Raw genomic sequence first — 27451 nt, 5'->3', positions numbered from 1 at the left:
AGGTAATTTTTTTTTAGCTGCCTCGGCCTTGGGATAAACAGTGATTTGCTTTTTGCTTCCCAATGAAAAACAGCGCCCCGTGCTGACGTCAATCGATGAAGTGCAACCTGCCCCTGGTTAGCCATAAAATCCGGTCGCGGATCCTGAATTCGTAGAACAGCAGACTGCTCTGACGTCATTGTTAGAGAGAAGGTGAAAGAAGCCGACATCCACCTAGGGAGTGCGACGCCAGGGTTGTCACGTACAGCTCTTAAGTCCTAACGTGAAAAATTAGAGATGACTGCGGCGACCCGCACTGGGAGAATGCGAAAACATTGACGCCTCCTCGGCACTCGTTGCCTCTCTTTATCATTTTCTTTTTGTTTGTCAATTTAACTATTGAATTAGCGTAATTACTTTATACTTTAATTAAAGATCGATTCATCAACTCTGATTATACCTTCTTTTATGTCAAGCAACCATCTTGATTTTTCAAATTTGGCGCCGTGGTTGCTTTCCCGCCCACTTACTATATCCCCGTCCAGCCTATTCAACCGTCCTATGGTTTTTGCTGACAATTAGTTAACTAATTAATCTATGTTAATGAAACTTTTTGTTCCATTAATTATCACTTATCAAATACATTTCAAATCATTTCAAACTTTATTTTCACTCATTTGCCTATTTTTACACTAATTTGCCGTCCACGGCTGTTTTCCCGTCTACTCGCTATATAAACGTCCGTGCTATTTCGATGTTTTTCGACATTCTTGGCTCTAATTAATTAACCAATCATCCTATCGACATAATTTGTTTTGCGCAGCATCCTCACATCATCCTCTTTCGATTACAACCCCTCGTTTGATGCTACCTCTTCTGAGAATGTCACAACTGCTGCGGACACGTTTTGCGAACACATTTTGCTTGCACGTTTTTGTGACACGAACCCGCTGACATAGCCTAGAAATACTTTTCCATTAAAACGCAGGGGCCTGCTCATGGTTTACAACTTTTTCTCTTACTGCATACAGGAGATATCGAGCAGCCTCTGCTACTTTCAGTCATTGTTGTGGAATTACCCACACTGTTCAATGATATAGTGTCCTTATTAAACGATTGTTTGTTTATTTCTTTAGATTATGTTGTTAGCCTCGTCAGTGGCTGTTACAGGAAAGAGCGACATTGACGCGCAAAAAATACAGGAATATACAAATGCAAGCGCAAGAACTTAAAACCAGATTAAGAAAAGACATATTACCGTCACAAAAGAAGGCAGAATTTCGAGTGCCAAGGCGACACTACATTCTAGGCAGCATTCATGTATAGAATAAAAAGGTGCAGTGACACAATCACAGAAGGTAAATTGCGAAATAAAGCAGGTGTTTCTGGCAAATATTGAAAAATAAAAAAATACGTTAATGAAATTGCTACAGGAAATAATACATGGCAAGGGTCAAGAAGGATGAGCTGTACTTATTGATAAAAATTCATTTAGTGACGGGCTGCTGGCTATCATTTGTTAGTGCGTTCCGTTCCCAAACTGCTTGCCGGAAGTAAGAATACCTAAATGTGTCACAATTAAACGTAAATTGTGTTAAATGTTTACGCCTGATTCTTTTAATGAATGTGACAGGTACTGACCTATTTAGAGTAGCAGTTTCGTACCGTATAGCCTGTGGGTACGCGAATCAGTCTTCGTAACTTGTGCCCAAAACTTTGAGATCTGAGAAATCTCATTTCATGGGTACAGTGAGGAAAGCTCCATTAAACCTTTGTTCATAGTAAAAATCGATTTTATCGTTCTTTTTGGGGATCTTGACGTTTTTCCGACAGAAAACGACGCATCTGTTCCTGAGTATTGCGTTTAAAAAAATTCCCCTCAACTCGATCCCAGCTCCTGACGTCTACACCGAGAAGGACTCAGTGATCACTGTTTGGAAGTGAACGAAGGTGTAGCATAGCCTTTGGGATCCGTTCAAAAAACTGTCGGCGCATCGCAGGTTACTTGCGAAATCAGCCGATGATGGCGACACCTGCATTTAACTTTTTTCGTTTTACACGTTGTAAAAGCTCCATTTTTAGTGAATTTTGAATCTTTGTCTTCTACCGATCAGTGACGCCAACTTCGATGAGTCCTCAGAGTACCTTTAACATTTAAAGCAAACATATGAATCTTGCACTACGAATGCGTATAAACCTCGCTTCTATCTTCGTAGGTAAGAGTACCAGTCAGAAGACGAAGCACGGAGGGACGTTGGCAGGAGAGCTGTTTGTGGTGCTTGCTTGTTCCTCTCATTCTTCTTACTAGTGCTGTTGAATGCAATAACAGGTCGTTCAGCTAAACTCTCTCTCTTGCTCATATGGTTCAGTGCATCAAAACTTCCTTTGATATGACTATAATCGTGCGGTATAGAACGCTCCCGCCCCCAATCAAGGAAAGTGACCCAAACCGGGATGTAGCACACACACGTCACATCCCCATTTGGACGATGACCAAGTGCGAGAGTTCTCAGTTACGACTATTACGCCAAGAAAGCCAACAATGCACGCATATATGCACGCACACGTTCACAAACAAAAACGCGTCAATTGCTGAAGATTGTCAAAACAACCTAATAGCCTTCATTTATAAAAGTCATCCCAGGTGCACTTTATTAGCTCCCCAAAGTATTTTTGCTCCCCGGCCTAGTTTAACAGCTTAATTTTGCCCGTACCCTTATAAAAATGGTCTATAGACAGTCTATGAACTTCTTATATAGACTATTGCCGTGCTATAGATATTTCTTTCTGTCTATTCATAGTCTACAGACAAAAGTCTACTAAAAGTGTATGGCTATAAATCTATAGATTGTCTACAGACTGTCTATAGCCTTTATATTGCCTATAGACTGTTCTCTAGACTTTGTCTATAGAGAGTCTGTAGAGTTTATAGACTGAAGTCTATGGACAGTCTAAAGAGCTGTCTAAACAAATTTATGTAAGGGCAACACGAGAGCATCGGCGCCGCGCCCAGGTGGATTGGAGGTGACAGAGCGAGCTGAAATAGTTCAGTGTCGAAAAAGAACAAATAAATAAAAGCACCTCTCGGCTTTCCTCGTGAGGGTCATATTATCGCTGTTACGTCGAAGGGAGGGTTTTTGTAACGACGAAAATGTCGAACCATTCTCTGGCTGAGCTCTAGGCAACCGACGCGCCGAACCACCTGTTGCCGCCGTTTCCTGCGCACGCAGGGGGTGTCGCACGGATGGCGTGGTCCGCACCTTGCGCAGCCATGAGTCGCGCATGGGGTTTAGGCCCTTACCTGCCCATAGCTGCTGTTGCCAACGTGTGGGGCAAGCTGTAAACCTTTTTTTCATGCCTTCGCCACGAGAGCTGTATGAGGGACTTTCCTCTTGAGTAAATGGCTTCTTTCTTTCTTTCTTTCTTTCTTTCTTTCTTTCTTTCTTTCTTTCTTTCTTTCTTTCTTTCTTTCTTTCTTTCTTTCTTTCTTTCTTTCTTTCTTTCTTTCTCTCTTTCTTTCTTTCCTTCTTTCTTTCTTTCTTTCCTTCTTCCTTTCTTTCTTTCTTTCTCTTTCCTTCTTCCTTTCTTTCTTCCTTTCTTTATTTATTTCTTTCTTTCTTTATTGCGTCTCGTTCTTTCCTTCTTCCATTCTTTCTCACTTTCTTTCTTGCTTGCTTTCTTTATTTTCTTCTTCCTTTCTTTATTTCTCACTTTCTTAATTTTTCTTTCTTCGCTTCTTTATGGCGTCACGTTCTTTCCTTCTTTCTTTCTTTCTTTCTTCCTTTCTTTGTTTCTTTATTTTCTTCTTCCTTTCTTTATTTCTCACTTTCTTCCTTTCTCTTCCTTCCCTTCTTTATGGCGTCATGTTCTTCTTTCTTTCTTTCCTTCTTTCTTTCTTTCTTTCTTTCTTTATTTATTTATTTCTTTCTTTCTTTCTTTCTTTCTTTATTTCTTTCCTTCTTTCGTGTTTTCCCTTTATTTCTTTATTTCCTTCTTTATTTCTTTTTTATTCCGTCTTTCTTTCAAATGCCAAGGTTATAAAAAAAAAACGAAAAAACCCTCTCCCTCTCTTCGTACCTGTGGCGCTGTCTCTAGCCGCAAGCTCCCCAAATCAGCAGCTATTATTCATGCTACATGAAGCAAGCATTGCAACAGGACCGAGGTTAAAATTACGAGAACAAGGACTCTGTACATAGGGTTCTCGCTTCTTTGAAGCATTTCTTTGCATGCCTCGGCAGCCTTGGAAGAAAACTGACGGCTGCCGCCTAATGTTCTTGGCATGACGAGCGCTATCGTCTAGGCACATCAAGGCGTTTCTAGCAGCAAAGTTCCGAGATACTTTGTGTGGCACATGACTGCGCGGTAAAGCGAAGCTACTAAAAAAATGGTGGTTGCTGCGCAGAGCTCATATGCGTACAGCTGTTTCATTTTTGACTCAGGTTACCCCCTTTTTTGCCAGATTTACATTTCAAGTAATAATAAGAATGGGGTAAGATTTCTTGGCGTCTTACACCTCCCGTAAAGAATGAAATCTTCACGTGGCACTGTGATAAAATTCACCAGATAGTGATTGGTGTCACGATTTAACGGCGTCGGCGTTGCGAGCAAAAAATCACGAGCATGACTCTGGCAGGTGGTCTCCAGAGAGCAACCTATGTCACCTACGTCACGCGACCTTGCGACGTCATCACAACCTGCCCACCGTACTGTGAGCAAACTAGTAGCCACCGTGGCAGGTGGCAGTTAAATCAATGACTGATTGCTCGGGAAGAGCAACCTGGGCCGCACAAGGCCCACTGCTGGGAGCACCTGCCATCGCAGGGCAGTGGCGCATCCCTCAACCTCTGCACCACTGCGCCAGGAGGGGTATGAGGACTCCCAGGGGTCCATTAATCTAAAGGGGAGAATGACCTGCGTATATGGGAATCAACACATTACGCTATCTTGTCACACTCTTAAGGCGGAGCTTAAGTGTCTTCTCCAATTTTATGCGTGTATATAAGCCTCGCATAAGTTTCGTAGACATCACGTTTTCCAGCTTCCTATTTGAATGCTCACTGTTGCCCTCAAGACTGCCACCGATGTCGGTGTAAGGAATGGACGCTTCCATTCGCAAGCAAAAATGTGGCGTGTATACTGCTTCAGTAGTGCAAGTTTTCTCCCAGTATTCGCGGACGCGATGTTTTTCCCCCCATAAAAACGGAAAGCAGGAATCCTCCGCCAATGTTAGACGATCATCCAACTCCAAGCGAAGCATGGTAATATGAAACACTTCTAAAACTGCTGTGGTGGCTCAGTGGTTACGGCGCTCGGCTGCTGACCCGAAAGACGCGGGTTCGATCCCGGCCGCGGCGGTAGAATTTCGACGGAGGCGAAATTCTAGAGGCCCGTGTACTGTGCGATGTCAGCGCACGTTAAAGAACCCCGGGTGGTCGACATTATTCCGGAGCCCTCCACTACAGCGTCCCTCATAGCCTGAGTCGCTTTGGGACGTCAAACCCCAATAAACCAAACCAAACCAAACCAAAAACGCACGCGATGCATCAAACCTCGGTATTACTGGAATTTCAAGCTTGCCTGAATCCATTCTTCTTGCCGTCTTGCTGAGGCGCAGATGGTATAGAATAACTAACTTCAACGCACGAAAGTACAAAATACATTGTCTAAGGGGGAGGTCTCTGTGCTAAGATCACTGACTCTGTCGGGGCTTTGTTAGCCTGTCAACGCCAATGTACTCAACGACATCTAACCGAGAACAGAACATACCGTTAACGAGCAATAAAAAAAAAAAGGTAAATCTGCTGGCTTGCAGTGTGAATAACCCTTTGGCAGGGTATAGTGCGAGCAGCAGACGACGATCACCTCGGAGTACGCCTCGTGCCCGACGTATTGATGAAACAGACGGAAGTCTGCGCACCGCTATTGTGTTCTTCAGGAATAACTCACACACAGTGCTTGTCACAATGGATGCTGCGCCGAACATCTACGGTGTTCACTCTAGGCGTTATTAGCGTGTTGGTGTACTCACATAATGAGTTATCAGCCTTCACGTATTTGAGCTGTAGTGTTTTGAGTAGCCGTTCGGCGTAAAACACTGCACTTAACACAGGCAGGTGATGGTACTTATATTAATAAACGCGAGGTAGGGATACACCGTGGCTGAAATCCAAGCAGACAGAAATTCATTATAGTGAAGCACACTGTTATACACAGAACAGATAACTGGTAGTCTTTTAGGCCTAAAGAGCGGTTACGGATGGCAGTCGCGTTCGGAAGAGTCGGTAAGCGCGATGAGGTAAGGATATGCAGGGTGTTGCACCTAAGACTACGCAATTTTTAAAAATAGGCTTTTTTGAGTTGCAATAGCGCTTTTTCGGCAAAACATTGTCAGCGGTGGAGTACATCAGTATACATCTAAGGCTTCCTAGCTAGCAGGCTGCAAAAATAATATTGGATAGTTAACTTTTTAACTGTTACTGTCAGTGTCTTTAAATATTGAGAGGCGTGTAGCGCCTCGTAAGTAATATGCATATCAGTTTTTAGAATTTCAGTGATGGAAGCAGCATTTTACTTTTTGGAGCAGATTTCGGAGCAGTAAAAATGCCAGTTTGGAGCAGCCATTGGTGTTTTCGGAGCAGAAAAAATACCAGTTTGGAGCAGCCATTGGTGTTTTCGGAGCAGAAAAAATACCAGTTTGGAGCAACCATTGTTGTTTTTGGAGCAGATGGCGAATAAATTACGCCAGTGTACCTCCCGTGTTGAAAGCATCACTGAAGCGACTGACAATTACAGCTATTTATTATGAAACACACTGTACATTTCACACAACAGTCAACACGAATGACAAGAAATCGACAATTAAGAATGTGAATAGTTACAGATGGTGTGATAAAACAAGTTAAATATTTAAAGCACCAGTTCTTGTGGCAGAAATAGATCAAAGCCAAAAAAGGGGAGCAACATGATGTGAACTAGAAGAAACCACAGTCACTAATGACACTTGCCACAAAAGAAGTAGAAGTTCAGAATCAATCCGAGCCTGAAGTAGTCAGTCACTCAACACATTTCACAATAGTCTGCACGTTACATTCTACGAGCCCGCACTTTTTCTTTTGAAGCTTCAAGCTTGCACAGAGCACCCGCAAGCCTTTCCTGTCCTTTCTTAAGTAGTTCCTGGCCACTTTCAATGTCATCAAAAGTTTTTGCCTTCATTCCTTTTGCAATCAATGCTTCTGCATTGCAAAGCATCTTTTTTGCTGACTGAATCTCCATTTGCAGGTCCTGCTTTTGACATCCTTTTGTTGAATTTTGGCCATGGTCAAGTTTGCTTCTTTTGGCAGCTGGCTCACACTCAGCAGTCAGTCTTTCTTGGTAGCGTTTATATGACTGTTTCACAGCAGTGAGCATGTCACGTTTGACTGGAATGGTAGAGACGTTCTTGTCATACCTTTTCGCAAATGACTGTATGGCTCGCAATCCATTCACGCTTTCAATAGACAGTTTGCTGCGCTCCTGTAGGATCCGGCGATTTTCACTAAAACCCCTCTCCACATCAGCGTTGCCATGTGAAAGAGAAAGCAGGGCTTTTACAAGCTTTCCTACCAGAGGACCTAGGGTGAGCCAACGTGAATTTACATGCCGAAGGAAGACACTTTCTGGCAGGCCAAGACACTTTTGGTGTGTTTTGAGCACAGCACTTTGAACAGCAGAGTTTTTCAGGTAGTAGTACACATCTAACAAAGTTGATTCCACTTCACTGCCAAACGCTTCAATTCCTTTTGCAAAACTGTTGTGAACTTTGTGCAAACTACACTCTCCTGTGTCTAGCAGTGCAGGATTTACATCTTCCTTAAGCTTTCTTTTCAAACTCTTCATAACATTTGGGCCATCACTGTAGAAGCTCAACATATTCCTTTGAGGAAGGTCTTGGATGCCTTCCTTCACGTGTGCAAGTAAAACATCTGAGGTTGCACTCCCTAAGTGAAATGAACACAAGTGCTCCACCACAACCTGCTTGCAAACTTCAGAAAAGTACCTAACTACAATGTCCAGCTGTTGGCACCGTTGTTCCGGAAGAGGAGTTTCGTCGATTTGGATGGTGTAGTACACACCCGCCTTGTTAAGTTCATCAACAACTGCTCTCTTAAAATATGGCCCAAGGCCATCCGACACTATATACGAGACTTTTTTTCTGCCACACTGAAATTCTTTTGCAACCTTTGAATCTGGAAACATCAGAGGGAAGAGCGAGGTTGCGGTGTCCCCCCATGAATATGGTATCCCAGAAACAGCCACACCAAGAACAAAGTAAGTCTCTGCCAATGTGACACGATCTGCTTCAGATACATCCGGTCTTGCGAGAAGGCATGATGTCAACAGAGCTTGAGCAGCAGCAGGCTTCTTCAAAACTCCCAGCTCATTTCTGTGTTGCTTATTAGAAGCATGCCGTTTCACAGCATTTACGCCATGTTGTGAGCAGTTTATAACTTTGTTGCAGATAATGCAAGTGGCCTCCTCCTCTTTTGGTCCTGCTCTGCACCACACAGCAATACAGTCACCATTGGCATCCTCTTCATTTAGCACCTGGGCCTTAAACTTGCTTTTCCGCCCTGAAATAATGAAAAAAAAATTTTTTTTTTCAGACTACTGACAATTGACAACTGCTGGCTCGGATTGTAAAATACAAATAGATATACACATATAAGCTTACTTCATGTCAATCCAATACGCGCCAAAGACCTTTAAACTGATGTCTGAATCTGAAGTCACACTGTTTCGGCCGCCTGCTACTAGCGAACTACGCGCTCCGTCAGCGCCTATTTGGCCTCGTTTGAAAGCCCGCGCTTTTATTTTTACTTTCTTTTAAGCAACCGCGAGCAACACGCAACATGAAAAATTGTACAAAAATTATACGCAACGTGCGATTCTATTGCGATTTAAACCAAGTGACCAATGCGGTTGTTTTCGATCGGCTAAAATAAAGGCCCGCGCCTGCCACCTGAAGCGTGCTAACCCTAATGTCGTCGAGTAGTTCTCCGTGCCCACTGGTGCGAAAAAGTCTAGGTCTCTGCGTTATTTCGGTCAGAAACGGAAAATGAGTCAGGGTGCAAAGCGTGCTCGTTATGCTGTTCATGCTGCCAACACCGCGTTGCCACAGTACGCGATGGACAACAACAGCGAAGTACCGAGCCTTCGACGTCGCGCAACAACGTCGTGACTGAGGACGTTTCCGCGTGCACAGTGCCGACTCCAGCCGCATAACGATAAACACCGCTACCGTGACTGAAAGAACTGGCGAGACGCGCGCCCGGGAAAAGGTGACGCAATTTCAGTCATATCGCCATCTGACTTGCGCCAGGAACTCAAGAACGTTTAAACGCGGTGTCGATCTTACAAAAGGGTACATAAATCACCCTGAAAAATATTCGAAACTTACCTCTGATCGTTGAAAGCGCCATGTACCCGGTAGCGAACCTGAAGGCAGCCCACAAAGAACACGACTACAGTGTTCTAACACTGGAAACACGACGAACAGCTTGCCAACGTGCGCCGTGGAGGCGGGCGCGGCTTGACCCGGCTACGGCCAAGGCTACAACAGGCTTCCCTGGATTTTCAATAATGATGATATTAGACATGTTTTCGGTTTCTGTGTGGCTTGACGCTTGACGTTTTTTTGCCTTCGTTTTCGCAGCGCCGTTTCGGCGCAGATGCGGCGCAATTACTAATAAAAATGCCTGTTTGGCGCAACATGTAGCAGCATTTTTCTTTTGGCGCAGTATGGCGCAATTGGCGCAGCACTTCCATCACTGGAATTTTGAGAAGGCGTTTACCCTCGGCGCTGTGGCCCAACAAATTCGGGCCGCAACGCGCCAAAATACATGCGCTTTCGAGAAGCTTGCAGGCAAAGCAACCTCTCCAGTGCACGTAACTCGTCGAAATAGCCAAAAATTGTTGGGCCACAGCGCCGAGGGTAGCCGCCTTTTCGAAGCTCTAAATAAACTGATATGGATATCACGGTAGGCTACACGCTTCTCAGTAATTAAGGAGCGTAACAGTAATAGTTAAAAAGTTAACTATTCAATATTAGTTAATCAGCCTGCTAGCTACGACACTTTAGCTCTATTCTGATGTACTTCACTGCTGACAATGCTATGCTGAAAAAAGCGCTCTTATAACTCAAAAAGCCTATTTTTAAGAATTGTGTAAAGTCTTAGGTGAAACACCCCGTATATTTGATGGTCATCGCTGGCGCAGGGCGCGGTTACTTGGAGATCTATGCTGGAAGCCTCTGCCCTGCATCGACCAGTAGAAAGCTGATTGTGATGCTTATAAGTGACGGCGGCTAAAAAACGGCGCTCAGAAAATAAAAAAATCAGGAATACTTACAAGCTGTCGTGGTCACTGCCTTGGTCAGTACCTTGGTCACCGCCTTGGTCGCTGCCTTGGTTGCTGTCTTGGCCGGACGTCCGGTGATCATGGTGGACAGAGATCCTTCGGGGCGTTCCCAGATGATCACTTCACGCAGATGGCTGTCAACACTCGGAATGTGATGAAGCGAGCTTGACGACCAAGACGAGGCGAGGAGCACGGATGCACACCACCACGACCGAGCACATGACGGGGCAATGAAATCACTTGCCGTTAAAACTACCCCTCTCTGTCTCTCTACGCAGCCGTGTCGCAGTACAGTTCCAATCTACACGCAATTTTACGGCGAAATACGCGCGATTGTCGCTGTAATTGGTGCGCAAAGCCTCCCGGAACAGAATCGGAAACGTCGTTTCGGCGTGCAAAACGACGCCGTTCTGCCCCGAGAAAGGCGCAGAGGCGGGTGTTTACAACGCACTAACAAAGTTCGCTGTCGGCAATAAAAACTCCGGCGACAGTGAGAGACCAGCGGGCGCGAATAACAGAGTAGCGGACGTTGCAGAAACAAAGAGCTCACTGAAACCGCCGTCTGCTACGGAGCGTCGCTGTTGCAGACGACGCGCGGATGCCGGCTGTACAAACTGGTGGCTCGGCTGATGAGTGGCCCGCCGGAACTGAGCCGCGGGATTGGTGGAGAGGAGATCACGTGACAGAAGCAGGTGGTAGCAGCTGACGTCACGCCAGAGTTCTGCGTCATGGCGGCGGTAGAGAGAAGAGCAGCATGAGAACAGGCGCGACCGTCGTGGTTGGAAGCATGCGGGCGAAGGTCGGGACCTGTGCGTCTGTCTCGCTCTTGGGATGCGAACGTGTGTATGCTTAGCGACCTTAACGTAAAAACAACCTTGCCGACGACGCCACAGCTCCGTGTAGGGCTGCAAAATGCGAGCGGAGTTATTCGTCCCAGTGACACGGCGCACGTCACCGGATGGCGGCGAGAGCTTCCGCTTGTAATATGTCCGGAAATCGCCGGCTTCTCTTTTATGCTCTTGCGTCTACTTGCTCGTTTTTTGTTTTCAAGGTGCCCTTGAAAGCGATGCCGGTAGGCGTTTCGCGCTAAACGATAGACGACGCAGTAGTACGCAAATTCGAAGCCGCTGACGTAAACGGACGCGGGAAAACTCGCATTCCAGGACGTGTTCCTCTATATTTACTTTTTTTTTGCGTCGCATTCCAGAACGTGCTCCTCTATCTATATATTTTTTTACACTGTCCTCAAGGTATTATATATCAAGGACGAACCGATCGCTACGTGACCGCATTTACTGCATTAGATCACCATACCTATTCGTATTCGGTGCTGAGTCTTCGATTTCTTCGACGTGCTCTTAGTCACTTCGGAGCGAAGTTGAAGGAAAAACGTACCCAAGCGCCAATACAGAGGAACCGGCTCGAGGCACTCCAAACAGCATTAGGTTCATTTCAGAGCACTAGACGGCATACAACGAAATAATAACTGTACGATAGAACGCAAATAAGTAATAAACTACGGACTGCACTTAACACTACTTACGTGCTGTGAAGGCAAAAGCATGCATGCAGGGTGTTCGGCTGCGGCAATGGCCAGCCAGGTACCCCAGAAAGTAGGGGTAGAGGTAGTTTGGAAGGCTACTGGTCACTGAACGAGGCAGTGAACCAGATTGGAATAGGGTGAGAGGCAGTTGAGGCGGGAGAGGGGAGAGCAAAAATGAAAGAGGCGCAGGCGAGCTGGGTGTTGGTTGAGAAGTGTGTTGATGTGAAGCTTGCGCAGAAATTTGGAGGGGACACTTAAGCTCCGCCTTGGAGGTATGCCGCGATAGCATAATCATCATCAGTCTGACTACGCCCACTGCAGGGCTGAGGCCTCTCACGTGTCTCTCCCATTAAACCTGTCCTTCGCCAGCTGCAGCCACCGTATCCCCGTAAACTTCTTAATCTCATCCGCACACCTAACATTCTGGCGCCCCCTGCTACGCTTGCCTTCTCTTGGGATCCACTCCGTTACCCTTCAGTACCAGCGGTTATCTTGCCTTCGCATTCTGCCAGGCTTTAGTAGCGAGAAGTCTCGCGCCATCACTACGAGAAAAGGGTATCGGTAGAACCAAGGAGGTGTCGCCATGCGCCGATCTTGCTGCACCGTCAGCACGATCATTGCCTGCGAGGCCACAGTGAGCGGGTAACCACTGAAGCACAACACGATGACGTAACTCACAAGCCTCGGTTCCCCTCTTTCGCATTGACCCCGTTTGTGAATTACGCATGTCCCGGAATTTAAATAGACGTGACTGTAATTGCCTGCACCGAATTCGTCTGGACGTTGCCTTTTCTAAATTCTATCTTCATAAAATTGGTGTGTCAAGTAGTCCTCTGTGCCCGACATGTGGTGTGCGCGAAGATATTGAACACTTGATTTGCCACTGCCAAATCTTTAATACTCATCGCAAGGCACTGCTAGGTGCTTTAGGACTTCGTCAGGACGACCCCGTGCACCTGGAGCATGTCCTTGGACCCTGGACTGATGCAACTTCGGCTGAGCGAGGGACAAAAGCTTTCTTAGTTTTTCTAAGGGACACGGGTTTAGTGGACATACTTTGATAGTCATCTAAGGGACACGGTTTTAGTGGACATACTTTGATAATCATTATCTGTGTGAGAGTGCGTGAGTGTTGAGTATGTTTGATGTCACTTTTTTTTTTCACCCTTGTCACAGACCAGTGGAATGTTTCTGGTCAGGCATTCTCTCGGGGCTCAGCCATCGGGGAACGAAGCCGACACTGGAATTCCAGGAGTGGTATGTTCTAGAGCGGTGGTACAGGCGCGCTGTTTTTTTTAAGGTGGAGAATGCAGGCATAGCCGACTCGACGACGCCTGTCATGGAAGACTGACCTTTTGCGTTCCCTCCTGCTCTCCCGCGCGGCGCTCTGAGGGAGCTGAGCTGGTTCATGCGTCCCCTCTGCCCCGTCGTCAACGCGTGGACAAAAGCGCCACAATGATGAGGGAGAGGGAAGAGGTATGCTAGCTGCCGGCCCGTCCAGGTTGCGGAGAGCGGTTGGCACAGTCGGGAGGAAATAGGCAGTTGAAGAGGTTGGGTGGTGTGTTTGCGGGCGTGGAGGGCCGAGTTACCGCGCCGAGGCACGCGTTCCATCGCACAAGGCCCGCCGCCGTCGAGCCATCGTCGCATCCACAACCACCCGAACCAGAGTCATCGCCGCAGCCCCCGTATGTGAATTGTCCGTCGGACTTTCTATTCTTTTTCCCATTTAACTTTTTGTATATTACTTCTTTTCATGCCCTGTACGCCTTCTTGTTCTCTGTAATTAGATTTGTGTGTTCTTTGTATTGTCTGTCTCTCTTGCTTGTCGCGTTTTGTATAGTTTTTCGGCTACTCCTGTTTGTTTTTACCTGTTTTTGTGTTTCCCTGCATGCGATTAAATATTTGTTTTACACCCGCAACCCCTGAGTTCCTTTGGAGTACTGACGCACCGACACACGTGCACCACGCACGGGCTGACCGACCTCAAAAAAAAATAAATGTTGCACAACGTTCGCTTTTAGGCCACAGGGGAGCGTAAAGCGGCCCCTGTACCTCGACGGCTTGCACCAGGCAGCCGGTTGGTGGGCGATAGTTGTGACAATAATTGGCGTCCGCGCGACAGGACCGGTCAGCCGCGTGTCGGGGCTGAGGCTCCGAAGGGACTAAGGAGAGGGTCGTGCTAGTGGTTAGATATCCACTGTTTCCTGAGCGCGATGGCAGAGGTCGAGTTTGACAAACTGGTCGAGCAGGGAAGAAGCTTCGGCTTCGACGGGAAAGAACTGTTCTCGTGGATTGAACAGGAGCGTGCTAGGCGCCGAGAGGAGAGAAATGCAGAACGCACTTGGCGCAAGGAGGAAACCGAACGCGAGGCACGTATGAGAGATGAGGAGTTGGAGAGGCAACGAGAAGAATCCAATATAAGAATGGCTTTGCTAGAAAAGGAAAAGGAGGTGTTGTTGTTGAGGCGGGAACCCGCAAGTGCCTCTGAAACGGACTCCAGGTCCGGCTCGGAAGAGAGAGGGACGATGCAGGGGAACAAAGTGAACCCGCACAAAGTTATGCCTATTTTTAATGAACAGCGCGATGACCTCGATGCCTATTTGAGGCGTTTTGAGCGCGTGGCAGAGAGCCAAGGTTGGCCACGGGATCAATGGGCCACTTATTTGAGCCTGTGTTTGAGCGGCGAGGCTCTAAACGTTTTTAGCCGAATGTCCGCGCCCGATTGTACGAGCTACGACAAGCTGAAGCAAGCTCTGATGCTGCGATTTCGGCTGACGGAGGAAGGATTCCGAGAGAAGTTTAAGGGGGCATCGCCCATGAATGGAGAAACGTGCTCCCAGTTTGTGACTCGGCTGAGGAACTTCCTCGAGCGGTGGGTAGAGCTTTCCAGCACCAAGAAGGAGTATAAGGCTTTGTTTGAGCTGATGGTGAAGGACCAGTTCCTTTCAAGCTGTGCGGCACCGCTGGAGCTCTTTCTTAAAGAGAAAAAGGACCCTACCCTCGAAGAACTGGTGGAAAGAGCGGAGCAGTACGTGGACGCTCACGCATGGGAAAATTTTTCAAAACTTGAAGCGCCAAAGAAAGAGCCGTCAGTTAGAGCCAGCTCTGATAAAAGGGGCGAAATGAAAGCCGAGAGCAAGTCGGCTGCGAAGCCGAAGGATTTGAAAATTCAGAAATGTTTCCTCTGCTCACGCCTCGGCCACCGAGCCGAAGACTGCCGCGTTGGCAGAATGGAGGGCAACAGACCACCTCCGAAGTGTTTCAAGTGCGGGCGAACAGGCCACACTAGCTGGAAGTGTTGGCAGAAGAGCTCGACGAAGCCAAAAGACGGCGCTGAAGAATCATCATCAGTATGTATCGAGGATGGATACATCGAGTTAAAAGATGGGACAAAGGTTCCCGTTGTTAGCGTCGCTCTGTCTGACAAGACTTTAACTATGAGTGAGAAGCTTCCTGTAGTCACCGGTTTGGTTGGTAACCAAAGGGTTCGAGTGCTTAGAGACACCGGATGCAACACGGTGATAGTGAGGAGGAGCCTGGTCAAAGATGCCGACCTCACGGGATTCAGTTCTCCCGTTTACCTCCTTGATCGTTCGGTTCGCATGCTTCCCGAGGCTTGGGTCGACGTTGACACCCCATACATCAAGGGACGGCTCCGTGCGAAGTGTGTGGAAGATCCCCTTTACGACCTCGTATTAGGCAACGTTGAAGGAGCCAGACATGCCGCCGACCCAGATCCCAGTTGGAAATTAGAAGCGATGGCTGCGAAGATGCCGTCCTCAAAAGGGTTAGAGCCACGAGGGAGTGGTAGCGCTGCGGAGGTGGACGCCACCGGGGAAAATGGGAAAGCAGCTTCCGCAGACAGAGATGATGACCGGGCAAATGCCGTGCTGACGAGGGGGCAGGCCCGGGAGAATGGAAAACTACGAGGACTGAGAGTGTCGGTCAACTCTGAAAACGTAAGCAGCGAAGTCCTATGCCAAGAGCAGAAGCGTGACCCCACGCTGCGGGCATGCTTTGACCGAGTGGATCGGATGGTACACAGCAGAAAGGGGGATAGCTACCAGTTCTTTCTCCAAGGCGGAGTTCTACAGCGCAAATTCACGTCTAAATTTGGAGGGGAAAACATTCAAGTGGTCGTTCCCAAGAAATTTCGGACATCAGTGCTCGAAAACGCTCACAGCGGTGTAATGGGAGGACATCAGGGCCCCAGAAAAACAGTGCGCAAAGTTCGAAGTGAATTTTTCTGGCCGGGACTGCAGGCCGACGCGAAACGTTTTGTCATGTCCTGCGGCTCCTGCCAGCGGACTACTCCCAGAGGCCACACATGAAAGGCACCCCGTGCGAATGTTCCAGTCACTGAGACGCCCTTGCAGAGAGTGATAACGTCGGGGCAGACTACATGAGTCGGGTAGGCTAATTGGCCCAGGCGGGTTGTTTAGATTGCGGTCACATCTTCGTAGTGTCAGTTTTTTTTGTGTGTGTGTGTGTGTCCGCTGTCTTGATTACATGCAGTGATCTTTTGTATACCCTTGACTGTGTCCACTGTGATGACGTTGTGTCGTAATATAAATGTAAGCTGTATGCTGTTACGATGTGACACGTGTCATGTGATGCCCGAATTGGACTTCATGAGGACGTCGACAGTGAGTGCAGTGCGGTGCGCGTGAACTGACAAGCGTCCGCGAGATCGAGTGCAGATACTCTTGCGTGTGTGAAGAGACTGTCATGACTGTGCGGTGGTCAAATGATTGAATAGCCGCTTGTATGGCTGTAGGTTGTAACATGTACGCCACTTTTGAGTGCTCATTGCTTTTTGTGTGTGTTTGTGACGCGGAACGGTTAAAACCTTTTTTCCATGTTCTCGTTGTTGATAGCGATTTGGCGTTGGTCTGTGCCTAGCAAAATATTATGGTATAATATTCTTTAGTGGGGGGCTGTGTCACAGACCAGTGGAATGTTTCTGGTCAGGCATTCTCTCGGGGCTCAGCCATCGGGGAACGAAGCCGACACTGGAATTCCAGGAGTGGTATGTTCTAGAGCGGTGGTACAGGCGCGCTGTTTTTTTTAAGGTGGAGAATGCAGGCATAGCCGACTCGACGACGCCTGTCACGGAAGACTGACCTTTTGCGTTCCCTCCTGCTCTCCCGCGCGGCGCTCTGAGGGAGCTGAGCTGGTTCATGCGTCCCCTCTGCCCCGTCGTCAACGCGTGGACAAAAGCGCCACAATGATGAGGGAGAGGGAAGAGGTATGCTAGCTGCCGGCCCGTCCAGGTTGCGGAGAGCGGTTGGCACAGTCGGGAGGAAATAGGCAGTTGAAGAGGTTGGGTGGTGTGTTTGCGGGCGTGGAGGGCCGAGTTACCGCGCCGAGGCACGCGTTCCATCGCACAAGGCCCGCCGCCGTCGAGCCATCGTCGCATCCACAACCACCCGAACCAGAGTCATCGCCGCAGCCCCCGTATGTGAATTGTCCGTCGGACTTTCTATTCTTTTTCCCATTTAACTTTTTGTATATTACTTCTTTTCATGCCCTGTACGCCTTCTTGTTCTCTGTAATTAGATTTGTGTGTTCTTTGTATTGTCTGTCTCTCTTGCTTGTCGCGTTTTGTATAGTTTTTCGGCTACTCCTGTTTGTTTTTACCTGTTTTTGTGTTTCCCTGCATGCGATTAAATATTTGTTTTACACCCGCAACCCCTGAGTTCCTTTGGAGTACTGACGCACCGACACACGTGCACCACGCACGGGCTGACCGACCTCAAAAAAAAATAAATGTTGCACAACGTTCGCTTTTAGGCCACAGGGGAGCGTAAAGCGGCCCCTGTACCTCGACGGCTTGCACCAGGCAGCCGGTTGGTGGGCGATAGTTGTGACAACCCTCTTTCATCCTCACCTGGAGTAGCATGCCAGGCCTATAACCAGGCAGACCTCTCCATTATCCATTAAAGTCTCTTTCCTTCCTTCCTTCCTTGCATTCGCATTACGTGCCCTGCCTAAGCCCATTTCTTCCTCCTGATTTTAGACTAGGATGTCATTAACACACGTGTGTTCCGTCACCCACTCTGCCCGCTTCCGATCTCTCATCGTCACCTATCATTTTTCTTTCAGTAGTTCGCTGTGTTGTCCTTAACATTTTTCATTAGCCTCCACGTTTATGCCCCATAGGTGAGTACCGGTAAGATACAGCTGTTGTACATTTTTCTCTTGAGGGATATTGGTAAGCTGCCATTCATGATCTGAGAGAACCTGTCATATGCGCTCCACCCCATTATTATCCTTCTAGTTATTTCCCTCTCATTATCCGGATCAGCCGCCACAACCTGCCTTAAGTACACGTATTCCCTTACCACTTCCAGCACCTCACTACTAATTGTGAACAGCTGTTCCCTTGCGAGACTGTTGAACATCACTTTCGTCTTATGCATGTTAATTTTAAGACCTACCGTTCTGCTTTGCCTGTCTAACTCACCGATCATGCTTTGTAGCTCATCTCCTGAGTGACTTAGCAAGGCAATGTCATCGGTGAATCGAAAATTACTTAGGTTCTCTCCATTAGCTCTTATCCCCAAGTGTTCACAATCCAGGCCTCGGAAAACCTACTGTAACCAAGCGGTGAATAGCATTGGCGAGATCGTGTGTCCCTACCTGACACCCTACCTTATTGGAATTTTGTTGCTGGCTTTATGAAGTAATATGGTAGCAGTGCATTCGTTATAGATATCTTCCAGTATTTTCACATGACTCTTCTACATCCTGATTCCGCAATGCCTGCATGACTGCTGATGTTTCAACTGAATCAAATGCCTTCTCGTAATAGCGCGATACCGTAATGGGCTAATTCCCGTATATGCAGGCCATTCTCTACATTCGTTAAAGAACCCCGGGTGGTCGAAATTTCCGGAGCCCTCCACTACGGCGTCTCTCATAGCCTTAGTCGCTTTGGGACATTAAACCCCATAAAACCAAACCAAACTACATTCATAGATCCCTGGGGGCGCAGTGGTGCAGCGGTTAAGCGATGCACCACTGCCCTGCGATGGCAGGTGCTCCCTGCGGTGGGCCTTATGCGATCCACTTTGCCCTTCTAGAGCGACCCATCGTTAACTGCCACCTGTCACGACGCGAAATCTAGAGGCCCGTGTACTGTGCGATGTCAGGGCACGTTAAAGAACCCCAGGTGGTCGAAATTTCCGAAGCCCTCCACTACAGCGTCCCTCATAGCCGGAGTCACTTTGGGACGTTAAACACCCATAAGCCAATATACCAAACAAAATTCCGTTACAAGTTTGTAGTGATGGCAGAAAGTTTTGATTTTTTTCGGCTCGGGTGGTTCAGCCATTGCGCACCTTTAGCCGGAACTTTTAAGACACTACCCGCATATTGTACCCGAAAAGATGCCGCTCTCTCGGCCCCAACCACTTCCCTGACGACGTAACTGACGCGCAGCTGATGCCTGCGGTCTACGCACACTTCTCAGAAAAATTTCACCACCCTGGCCTTTTAGGAACTCCGACTTCGCAAATGAATACGTCAAGCACAACGGAAGGCCAGGGTACGAGCACAACACTCGCCAGTGAGCCTGCGGGCCTGGTTTCTGTTCGTGGCCGATAACATCGAATTGTACAAACTTTAGAATGGCCTGAGGGGCGAGTTGGTACATGATGAAATGAACGGCGGCGCAACAAGGACACTAACAAGAGAGGGGACACCACAAGAGAGGGTACAAACTTTCGATACGTCTGCTCTGCCCAATGGTGCAGACGATGGCAAAAGTCGATGCTGACACTTCGTTATGGCGCAGGTAACAGGATTCTCCCTAGAAATATCGAAACGAGGGACAGGCACATGAAAGGAGACTCATAAAGGCGATAAGGGCACTAACAGCATTTTCTTGGCGATTTATGAAGCCAAGTGCATGGTGTCGAATACAACGCGCAAGTTTGTTGCTTTGCTATATGCATGAACCTAATGTTTTTACTGCCCATTTCGTAAAACAATGTTTAATGTTTTCTGAATTTCAAGATAACGAAGGACAAAATATGGCTGAGGCTTAAGCTGAGGTTAAGCCTAGTCAGATGCGAAGCATATTGTCGCCGAGTTGCATATCGAGCACGCCGCTTGGCTAGACGTTCTTCACGCTCTTCATCAGTCTCTAGCACGCCGCAACTTTTGCTTCTCATTCCAACGAGCATCTCTATCCCGTGTACGCCTAGCAGAGGCAGGCGCACCCCCTTGTATACCGCCGCTCCAACATCACGTGTTCACTACAGCGCACCTAGCGGCAGAAGCAGGAAACACGTTGGTCGCGACGCCTCGCGCGACGGCGCGAGCTGGGGCCCCGTTTCTCCTATGTCGTTACGTCACGCATCACGTGGTCCTCCTTGGTCGCGACGCCCCGTTTCTCATCTACTGTGACGTCACGCACCACGTGGTCGTCCTTGGTCACGACGCCACGCGCGACGGCGCGAGTTGGGCCCCCGTTTTTCATCTGCTGTGACGTCACGCATCACGTGGTATGACATGGAGGTCACGAAAGGTCAATGGTAACGACACCGCCGCGCTCGAGGAGCTGGGTTGGGCTATTTTAGTATGCTTCGCATAAAATAAATTCACGTGGACATCGTGGCTCCACAAACACGACAGGAAGTGCGGGGATGGGGGGGGGGGGGGGACTTTTATTGGAAAAGATCCTCCTGGCCCGCCAGAGCAGCTGTCGCTTGTCTAGCGGGTTCGTGCTGGTCAGAGCGGTCTCAAGAAGAAGGGGTCCGAGTCCACGACCCCGTTGGCCACCATTTCACAGTTGCTTGCGGTGGACAAAGCCTTCGTAGGGTGCTTCTCCTGCTCGCTCACCACAACGGCAGCTCCTGCGGAGCGCGGAGGCATTGTTATAAGAGAGTGCCTCTTATCAGTGGGCACTTTGCATCACCTCTAGGTAGGATAGGATAGTAAAACTTTATTTGCTCTATTTTACAAGTTATTACGGTCGACAGAGGTCGGCGCCCCTATTCCAGGGCACCGCTGAGCTTGGCTGCTCGCTGGGCATGGATGACCAGTTCTCTCTGGAGAACACTCCGCATATAAACCTCTAGACCTCTAGAACACTCCGCATACAAAACTCTAGAACACTCAGCATATAAACCTCTAGAACACTCCGCATATAAACCTCTAGAACACTCAGCATATAAACCTCTAGAACACTCCGCATATAAACCTCTAGAACATTCATTATATAAACCTCTAGAACACTCCGCATATAAACCTCTAGAACATTCATTATATAAACCTCTAGAACACTCCGCATATAAAACTCTAGAACACTCAGCATATAAACCTCTATAACATTCCGCATATAAACCTCTAGAACACTCAGAATATAAACCTCTAGAACATTCCGCATAAGCATTTAAACCTCTAGAACATTCCGCATATAGACCTCTAGAACATTCCGCATATAGACCTCTAGAACACTCCGCATATAAACCTTTGTATAACCTCTAGAACACGCCGCATATAACAAGTCAGAGTTTATAGTATACAAACACTGTAGTGAACCAGGCGGCCGCACTGCACTCGATGTTTTTGCCAATTGCCGCGACTGTCAATGTAGTAGCGCCATCGTGACAGGTTCCGGCGGGGCGTAACGGTGACAGCCGGGTCCTGACCCAGTCGTTCATTGTTTTCGCTCAGCTATAAGGCGGGCCAGTTTTATAGAGTACTATCTGGCAGCATCGTCGTTCGGAGCCTATGTGGTTCTGACCGGAGCCACAATACTTGGTACCACCGTGAACTCTGCGCACCTCTGATGGGCAATTTACTATAAAGATTTGGCAAAGACGGGGGAGCATGTGAAAAAAAAAACAGCCCAAACAAAGGGACACCACTGGTAGACGGGGCGCCCTGTATTGCGCTGTTTTCTGCGATTCTTTCCCGCTACAGAATTCATGCCCATGAAAAGCATCGTTCACAACACACTTACCCAAGCGGATATTAGTGAGAACTATTTTTTTCCTTTCCTGGAAAAAATTTCGAAATAATTCTGAAAGTAACTACATAGAGTTTGGAAAGAAAATAACGGGAATTGTGCGACTTCTCCTGTCGTTCTCTGCGAGAACATTGGAAACCGGAAATTTCTGTACTGTACTAGAACGCTTGCAGATTTTTAGAGCGGAAGCTCTACTTCTGCCATGCAAAACCTCAAGGTCATGTGGCTCCAAAGAATGACCTTCCAGCGGGGGAGCGGGAGTGTGGCTGTGACGTCATACCACGTGACCCGCCGCGCCTCGGCGCAGCTGCGGCGCGCGGAGCCGGCGGCGTTCGCTCGCCTTCGCAACTGCGTTGAACAACGCACTGAATCACGTGACTCGCCGTTCATCTGATATAATAAAAAAGCACAAAGCATACCTTAATGTTCGTTGATAGCCACAGAGAAGTCGGGCGCTGGAACCAGTGCCTCGGCTGCGTATCGCTGATGGCTGATTGAATCTGATTATTCTTATGACCAAGAACGCCGACAGGGCCCGTTGGCTGAGGATAGAGCGAGGAAACATGCTAAGATTCAAGCAGCAACCAAGTCAAGTCATTGACACGCAATAAAGTTAAACCACAGCAAACCGTGCCTGACCATGCTTAATCGACCTTCTGATCAGTAAATTCTTCAGCTGGGTTGAACCCCAGCCGGTAACTTTTAATCAAATGCACCTGCCACGTCTGTTGGCAGCAGGGCTTCTGCGAAAACGCTACCGGGAGAAAAATAGGGGTGGGTGGATTACGCCAGTGGCTGCTACTAGGTCGAGAATCTTACGCAGTGATGTCCTGGTCCGCAAGGAAGGTGCAGAGTTGGAAGCACCACCTCTCTTTGACATCGTTACCGGTCCTTGGCCTCACGCGGACCAGGCACGTGGAAGTCTTGAGTCTGCAAAAGTCCTCGTCTCTGCCGCACAGTTTGCAGAGTCGAGAGCTGAAAGAAAAAAAAAGCTAATGTTACAGCTTGCACATAACAACACTAGCGAACACACAGCCAGAGCATCTCAGTTGCCATGCAGCACAATGCAACCATCGCACTGCTACCATTTAATCATTTTGCGCACATTTAATCCATTCACACACAAAAGAAAACGGCTATAAAACCTTAGTAAAGAAAACCACACGGCTGAGTTAGAGGATCATGGTGCCCAACCTATTTTCACTGAGACGGATGCTCTGTTGTGGGGCCCTAAAGCAGCTGCATTCAGGGCATTTTGTTTTGCGTATTTGACGAACCATTATTTAAAAACCTTCGTGTCACGTTCCCGAATTTTTTATTTTGTGATATTTTTGCAATAGCGCAAATTTAATTTATAACGACCGTCGTTCATAAACATATTTGCTGTATTTTTTTAATTACACAGCACGAAACGGGCCTACGCTGAATGCAAAAAACAAAAAAAATGTAGTCATGCCCCCACAGAGGAAATACAGGCAATAACCTCGAAACACACGACATACAACCCCCAAATTAAAAAAAAAAAATATGTGGGAAGCCCACCTGCACTTACAATTGCGGTTACTAATACAGCTAGAAAGGAAAATAGAAGCCTACGCGTTCGAGCTCGATATACAGCATTGGGGAAAGGTATGTGACAACATGGACGGGCATCTGGGTAAGAAAAACACGTGTCTCCCGCTACGACACTTACTCGACCCCACGCAAGCTAAAACGGCTCGACGCTATAAACTCGCTCAAATGATACAGCAGCATGAAGGCAATACAGAACACATCAAAGAACTCAAGCCTAGATAGACATCTAAACACCACGCAGTCCATCGACCCACATGGGCGAGCCGATCGAACCCTCAATTAGACCACGAATTTTAGCACGGTGGAGGTATGGCACACCATGTGCGAACTCAAAACGGCATCACCAAAAAGATGGTGAGAAATCTAACCCGACGTCGCTGACGGCCCTAACTGATCTAATGAACAAACACTGGCAAGAGGGCGAAATCCCCCAAGAATGGGAACATGCAGAATAATCTTTTATCCCTAAACCACGCAAGGAAGCTAACAGACGAAAACCCCAGTCCCATCTATCTCACATCTAGTTTAGGGAAACTAATGGAGCACGGACTTCTAAATAGACTCAAAGGATATGCAGAGGATAACAACCTCCTAACCTCCTCCGTGCTAAACTTAAAGAGCCCACCTGTCCAACCAGGACGCCTTGCTCCAGCTTAGCGCAGAAGTGATCCCCAAAAGCAATAACACGAAGGTCATCCTCGGATTAGGCTTAAACCAAATCAGGATTACACCTTAACAAAATCTCACCGAAACCCGCGGAAACCGTTTAAAACTTCTGTATCCAGAGGGGGGAAGAGGAACGTCACCCCCCCCCCATGGTTGCAGGGCATCTACAGAGCCGTCACTGAACCGAACCTTGTACACGGTATTTCGTGCTTATCTGTTCGGGTTGTAAAAAAATCTCGTGCGCAAACCACTGGTCTATTTTTGCTCAAGCACAGACCACAGGGTAGCTTATGATAGTCTGCCTTTTCCTATGAATAATTTGACATTGAACTTGCCTGCACTGTCCGGAATCGGTGAATAACTGGAGTCGTCTGCGCGGATAATTTTCGTCTAGGCGAGCGTGATGGCCAAATTAATACGCTTCGCCATCTGGCTGACTACGAGGCAACCAATATCAGCGCTCGGAGCTGGGACAGGTCTCGCAGGAGCACAGATGGCGCAGCCTGTCAAATCTGCTGCTCCGCTCGCCTAGAAAATTCTCCGCGCAGACGACTGCAGTTTTTCGCCGATTGAGGACAATTCAGGCAAGTTACGATGTTTAAATTATTTGCTGAAAAAACGCACAATATCATTTCGCAGACTACGGTCTGTGCTTGAACACGAACAGGCAAGTAGTCTGCGCAAGAGATTATTTTACAACCCTGACAGATAATTACAGAACACTCTGTATATTTGGGTAGTGAAGAATGCCCCCAATCATTCACACCACGAGGTACATATCTAAAGTGATAAGGCAGTGCTTATTCCATTAAGTGTGCACTGTCGGGCCGCAATCGAAAGTAACAACTGGCAATAACCGATGTGCCTACAGCTTGCGAGATCCAGCTGCATGCAAGGAGCAAGTGCAGCAACTCAAGTTTTTTTTTAAAGCAAACAGCACCTGCCATCTCTGCTGGCAGCACCGCTTCCGCCAGAACGCAACCAGGAGAAAAATAGGGCGGGTGGATTACGCAAGTGGCTGCTACTAGGTCTGGAATCTTACGGGGTGATATCCTGGTCCGCAAGGAAGGCGCGGAGTCGGAAGCACCCCCTCTTTCAGATCGCTCCCGTTCCTCGACCGCCTCCGGGCGAGGCACGCGGAGGTCTGAGTCCGCAAGAGTCCTCATCTCGCCCGCATAGCTTGGCAAGCCGAGGGCTGGAACGGAAAAGCGAATGTTACAGCTTGCACATATGCACATCAGCAAACACACAGCCTGAGCGTCTTGGTTTGCATACCCCATGCATGTTGCATGCAACCATCACAGCGGTGCTTTCATATCCCATCATGATTTTGCTCTACGTAGCTGGGAGAGAGAAACGCACGAACGCACGCACGCACGCGCGCACACGCACGCGCGCGCACACACACACACACACACACACACACGCAGGCACGCACGCACGCACGCACACACACACACACACACACACACACAAACACACACACACACACGCACACAGAGAAAAAGAGAGAGAACGGCTGATAACACAGTAAAGAAAGCCACACTGCTCAGTTAGAGGCCTATGGCATCCACCGTGCTTTTACTGACGAATGCTCTGCTATGGTACTCTAAAGCTGCTACATTTAAGGCATTTCGTTTTTCCTATCTCGATGAACGCTTATGTTACAAAGCCTTGTGTCGCGTTCCCTTATTTTTTTTGTGATATTTTTTGTAATAGCACAAATTTAACTTAAAACGATCGACCAACGTTCATAAACAGATTTCCTTTATTTGTTTACTTTTACTTGGTTTGGTTTAAGGTGTGTTCAACGTCCCAAAGCGACTCCGGCTATGAGGGACGCCGTAGTGAAGGGCTCTGGAGATTTTGACCACCTGGGGTTCTTTAACGTGCACTGACATCGCACAGTACACGGGCCTCTCGAATTTCGCCTGCATCGAAATTAGAACGCCGTGGCCGGGATCGAACCCGCGTCTACCGTGAACTCTGAGCACCTCTGATGGGCAATTTACTGCAAAGATTTGGCAAAGACGGGGGAGCATGTGAAAAAAAATCAGCGCAAACAAAGGGACACCACTGGCAGACGGGGCGCCCTGTATTGCGCTGTTTTCTGCGATTCTTTCCCGCTACACGGGAACCGACCTCGGCAGCGATCACACCATCGTGGAAATCAGCATACCGGAACACACCGACACCAGCATCAAAACACACAGATGGGTAGACTGGGATGCCTTCCGAGACGCCAGAAGCCAGAAGACAGACGCTGACGGCGAGATCGAAGACATAGAGACGTGGACGGCCGAAATCACCAAGAGCGTACGCGACGCGACCAAAGAAATTGAAACGGACGCTGCGATTGATAAAGTAGACAGCCGGCTAGCGCATCTCATCGAAGCCAAGCAGTCAATACTCAGTCGCTGGAAGAACCACCGGCTCAACCGCAGACTCAGAAAGAAGGTGGCGGATGTCAACCGAGCGATCGAGGAGCACTGCCGCGCTCTACGCCCGCAACAGTGGATCGAGATCTGCAACGCGGCAGACGGGCAGATGCATAGCGGGAAGACGTGGAACCTGCTGCGGCACCTGCTCGACGAAACCAAGATCAAGTCGCACGAAACCAAGATCAAGTCGCACCAAAGGGACAGACTCGCCAAGCTCATACATCGGGCGGTCTCGGTACACGGCGCCGATGAAGTCACCAGGCGCATCAATGACAAATACCTGCCCACTACACCCACCGAACAACACGCGCCGTACGGCGGCCTACCCAACGCGAAGCTCGATCGTCACATCGACGTTAAGGAGGTCCGCGCGGCCCTGCACGCCCTCAACAGCCGGTCGGCAGCTGGCCCGGACCTCGTCATGAACAAGGCGCTCAAGAACCTCGACGGCGGCTCGATTGAGAACCTCGCAAAATACTAGAAGTGCTGGAGAGCGCCGCGTTACCAAAGCAGTGGAAGACAGCGAAGACTATCCTGATACCCAAGCCGGGGAAGCCACCGGACACGGAGAACCTTCGGCCCATTTCGCTCACGTCCTGCGTGGGCAAGGTGCTGGAGCACGTCCTGCTCAACAGGTGGCAAGACTACCTGGAATGAGAAGGACTGTATCCGGCCACGGTGATCGGCTTGAGACAGCACCTCAGTACGCAGGACGCGATGCTGCAGCTCAAATACCAAATCATAGACAATGGCGGCAGCGCCCGCGACAACAAGGCAATCCTGGGTCTCGACCTAAAGAGCGCCTTTGATAATGTGAAAAACTCGGCGATTCTATCCCAAGTCTCTAAGCTCAACATGGGCGAAAGATCCTAC

General features: G+C 48.3%; 2 protein-coding genes and 1 long non-coding RNA gene across 6 annotated transcripts in view; all 3 read right to left on the bottom strand.

Moving 5' to 3' along the window:
- The window catches only part of LOC149358183 (uncharacterized), a 60126-nt gene extending 49152 nt beyond the window's left edge, over positions 1-10974 (bottom strand). For both annotated transcript variants that reach the window (XM_089585100.1, XM_089585102.1), the window contains exon 1: positions 10366-10974. In XM_089585100.1, coding sequence (XP_089441226.1) covers positions 10366-10456 — 91 coding nt within the window. In that variant the 5' untranslated portion in view covers positions 10457-10974. The remainder of the gene's footprint in view (positions 1-10365) is intronic.
- Positions 6760-9533, bottom strand: LOC149358184 (uncharacterized). Its single transcript, XR_016291934.1, has 2 exons — positions 9416-9533; positions 6760-8588 (listed from the first exon to the last, which is right to left on the bottom strand). It is a non-coding gene; the product is annotated as an uncharacterized LOC149358184 (long non-coding RNA).
- A 9600-nt stretch (positions 10975-20574) lies between the features above and the next one.
- LOC149358182 (uncharacterized) overlaps positions 20575-27451 on the bottom strand; it is a 37672-nt gene continuing 30795 nt past the window's right edge. The window contains exons 9-11 of one of the 3 annotated variants that reach the window (XM_089585098.1): positions 22716-22871; positions 22316-22438; positions 20575-20778 (exon numbers count right to left, since the gene is read on the bottom strand). In XM_089585098.1, coding sequence (XP_089441224.1) covers positions 20709-20778; positions 22316-22438; positions 22716-22871 — 349 coding nt within the window. In that variant the 3' untranslated portion in view covers positions 20575-20708. Of the gene's footprint in view, positions 20779-22315; positions 22439-22715; positions 22872-25179; positions 25333-27451 lie in introns of those variants that run through there. The other 2 variants (XM_089585099.1, XM_089585097.1) reach the window with 2 other exon arrangements.

This window comes from Amblyomma mixtum, chromosome 3 (assembly GCF_055824585.1).
Source record: "Amblyomma mixtum isolate Tamu chromosome 3, ASM5582458v1, whole genome shotgun sequence".
Classification (NCBI taxonomy): domain Eukaryota; kingdom Metazoa; phylum Arthropoda; class Arachnida; order Ixodida; family Ixodidae; genus Amblyomma; species Amblyomma mixtum.
The sequence above is the reverse complement of the archived record's forward strand: the minus strand, read 5'-3'. Positions and strand labels throughout refer to the sequence as shown.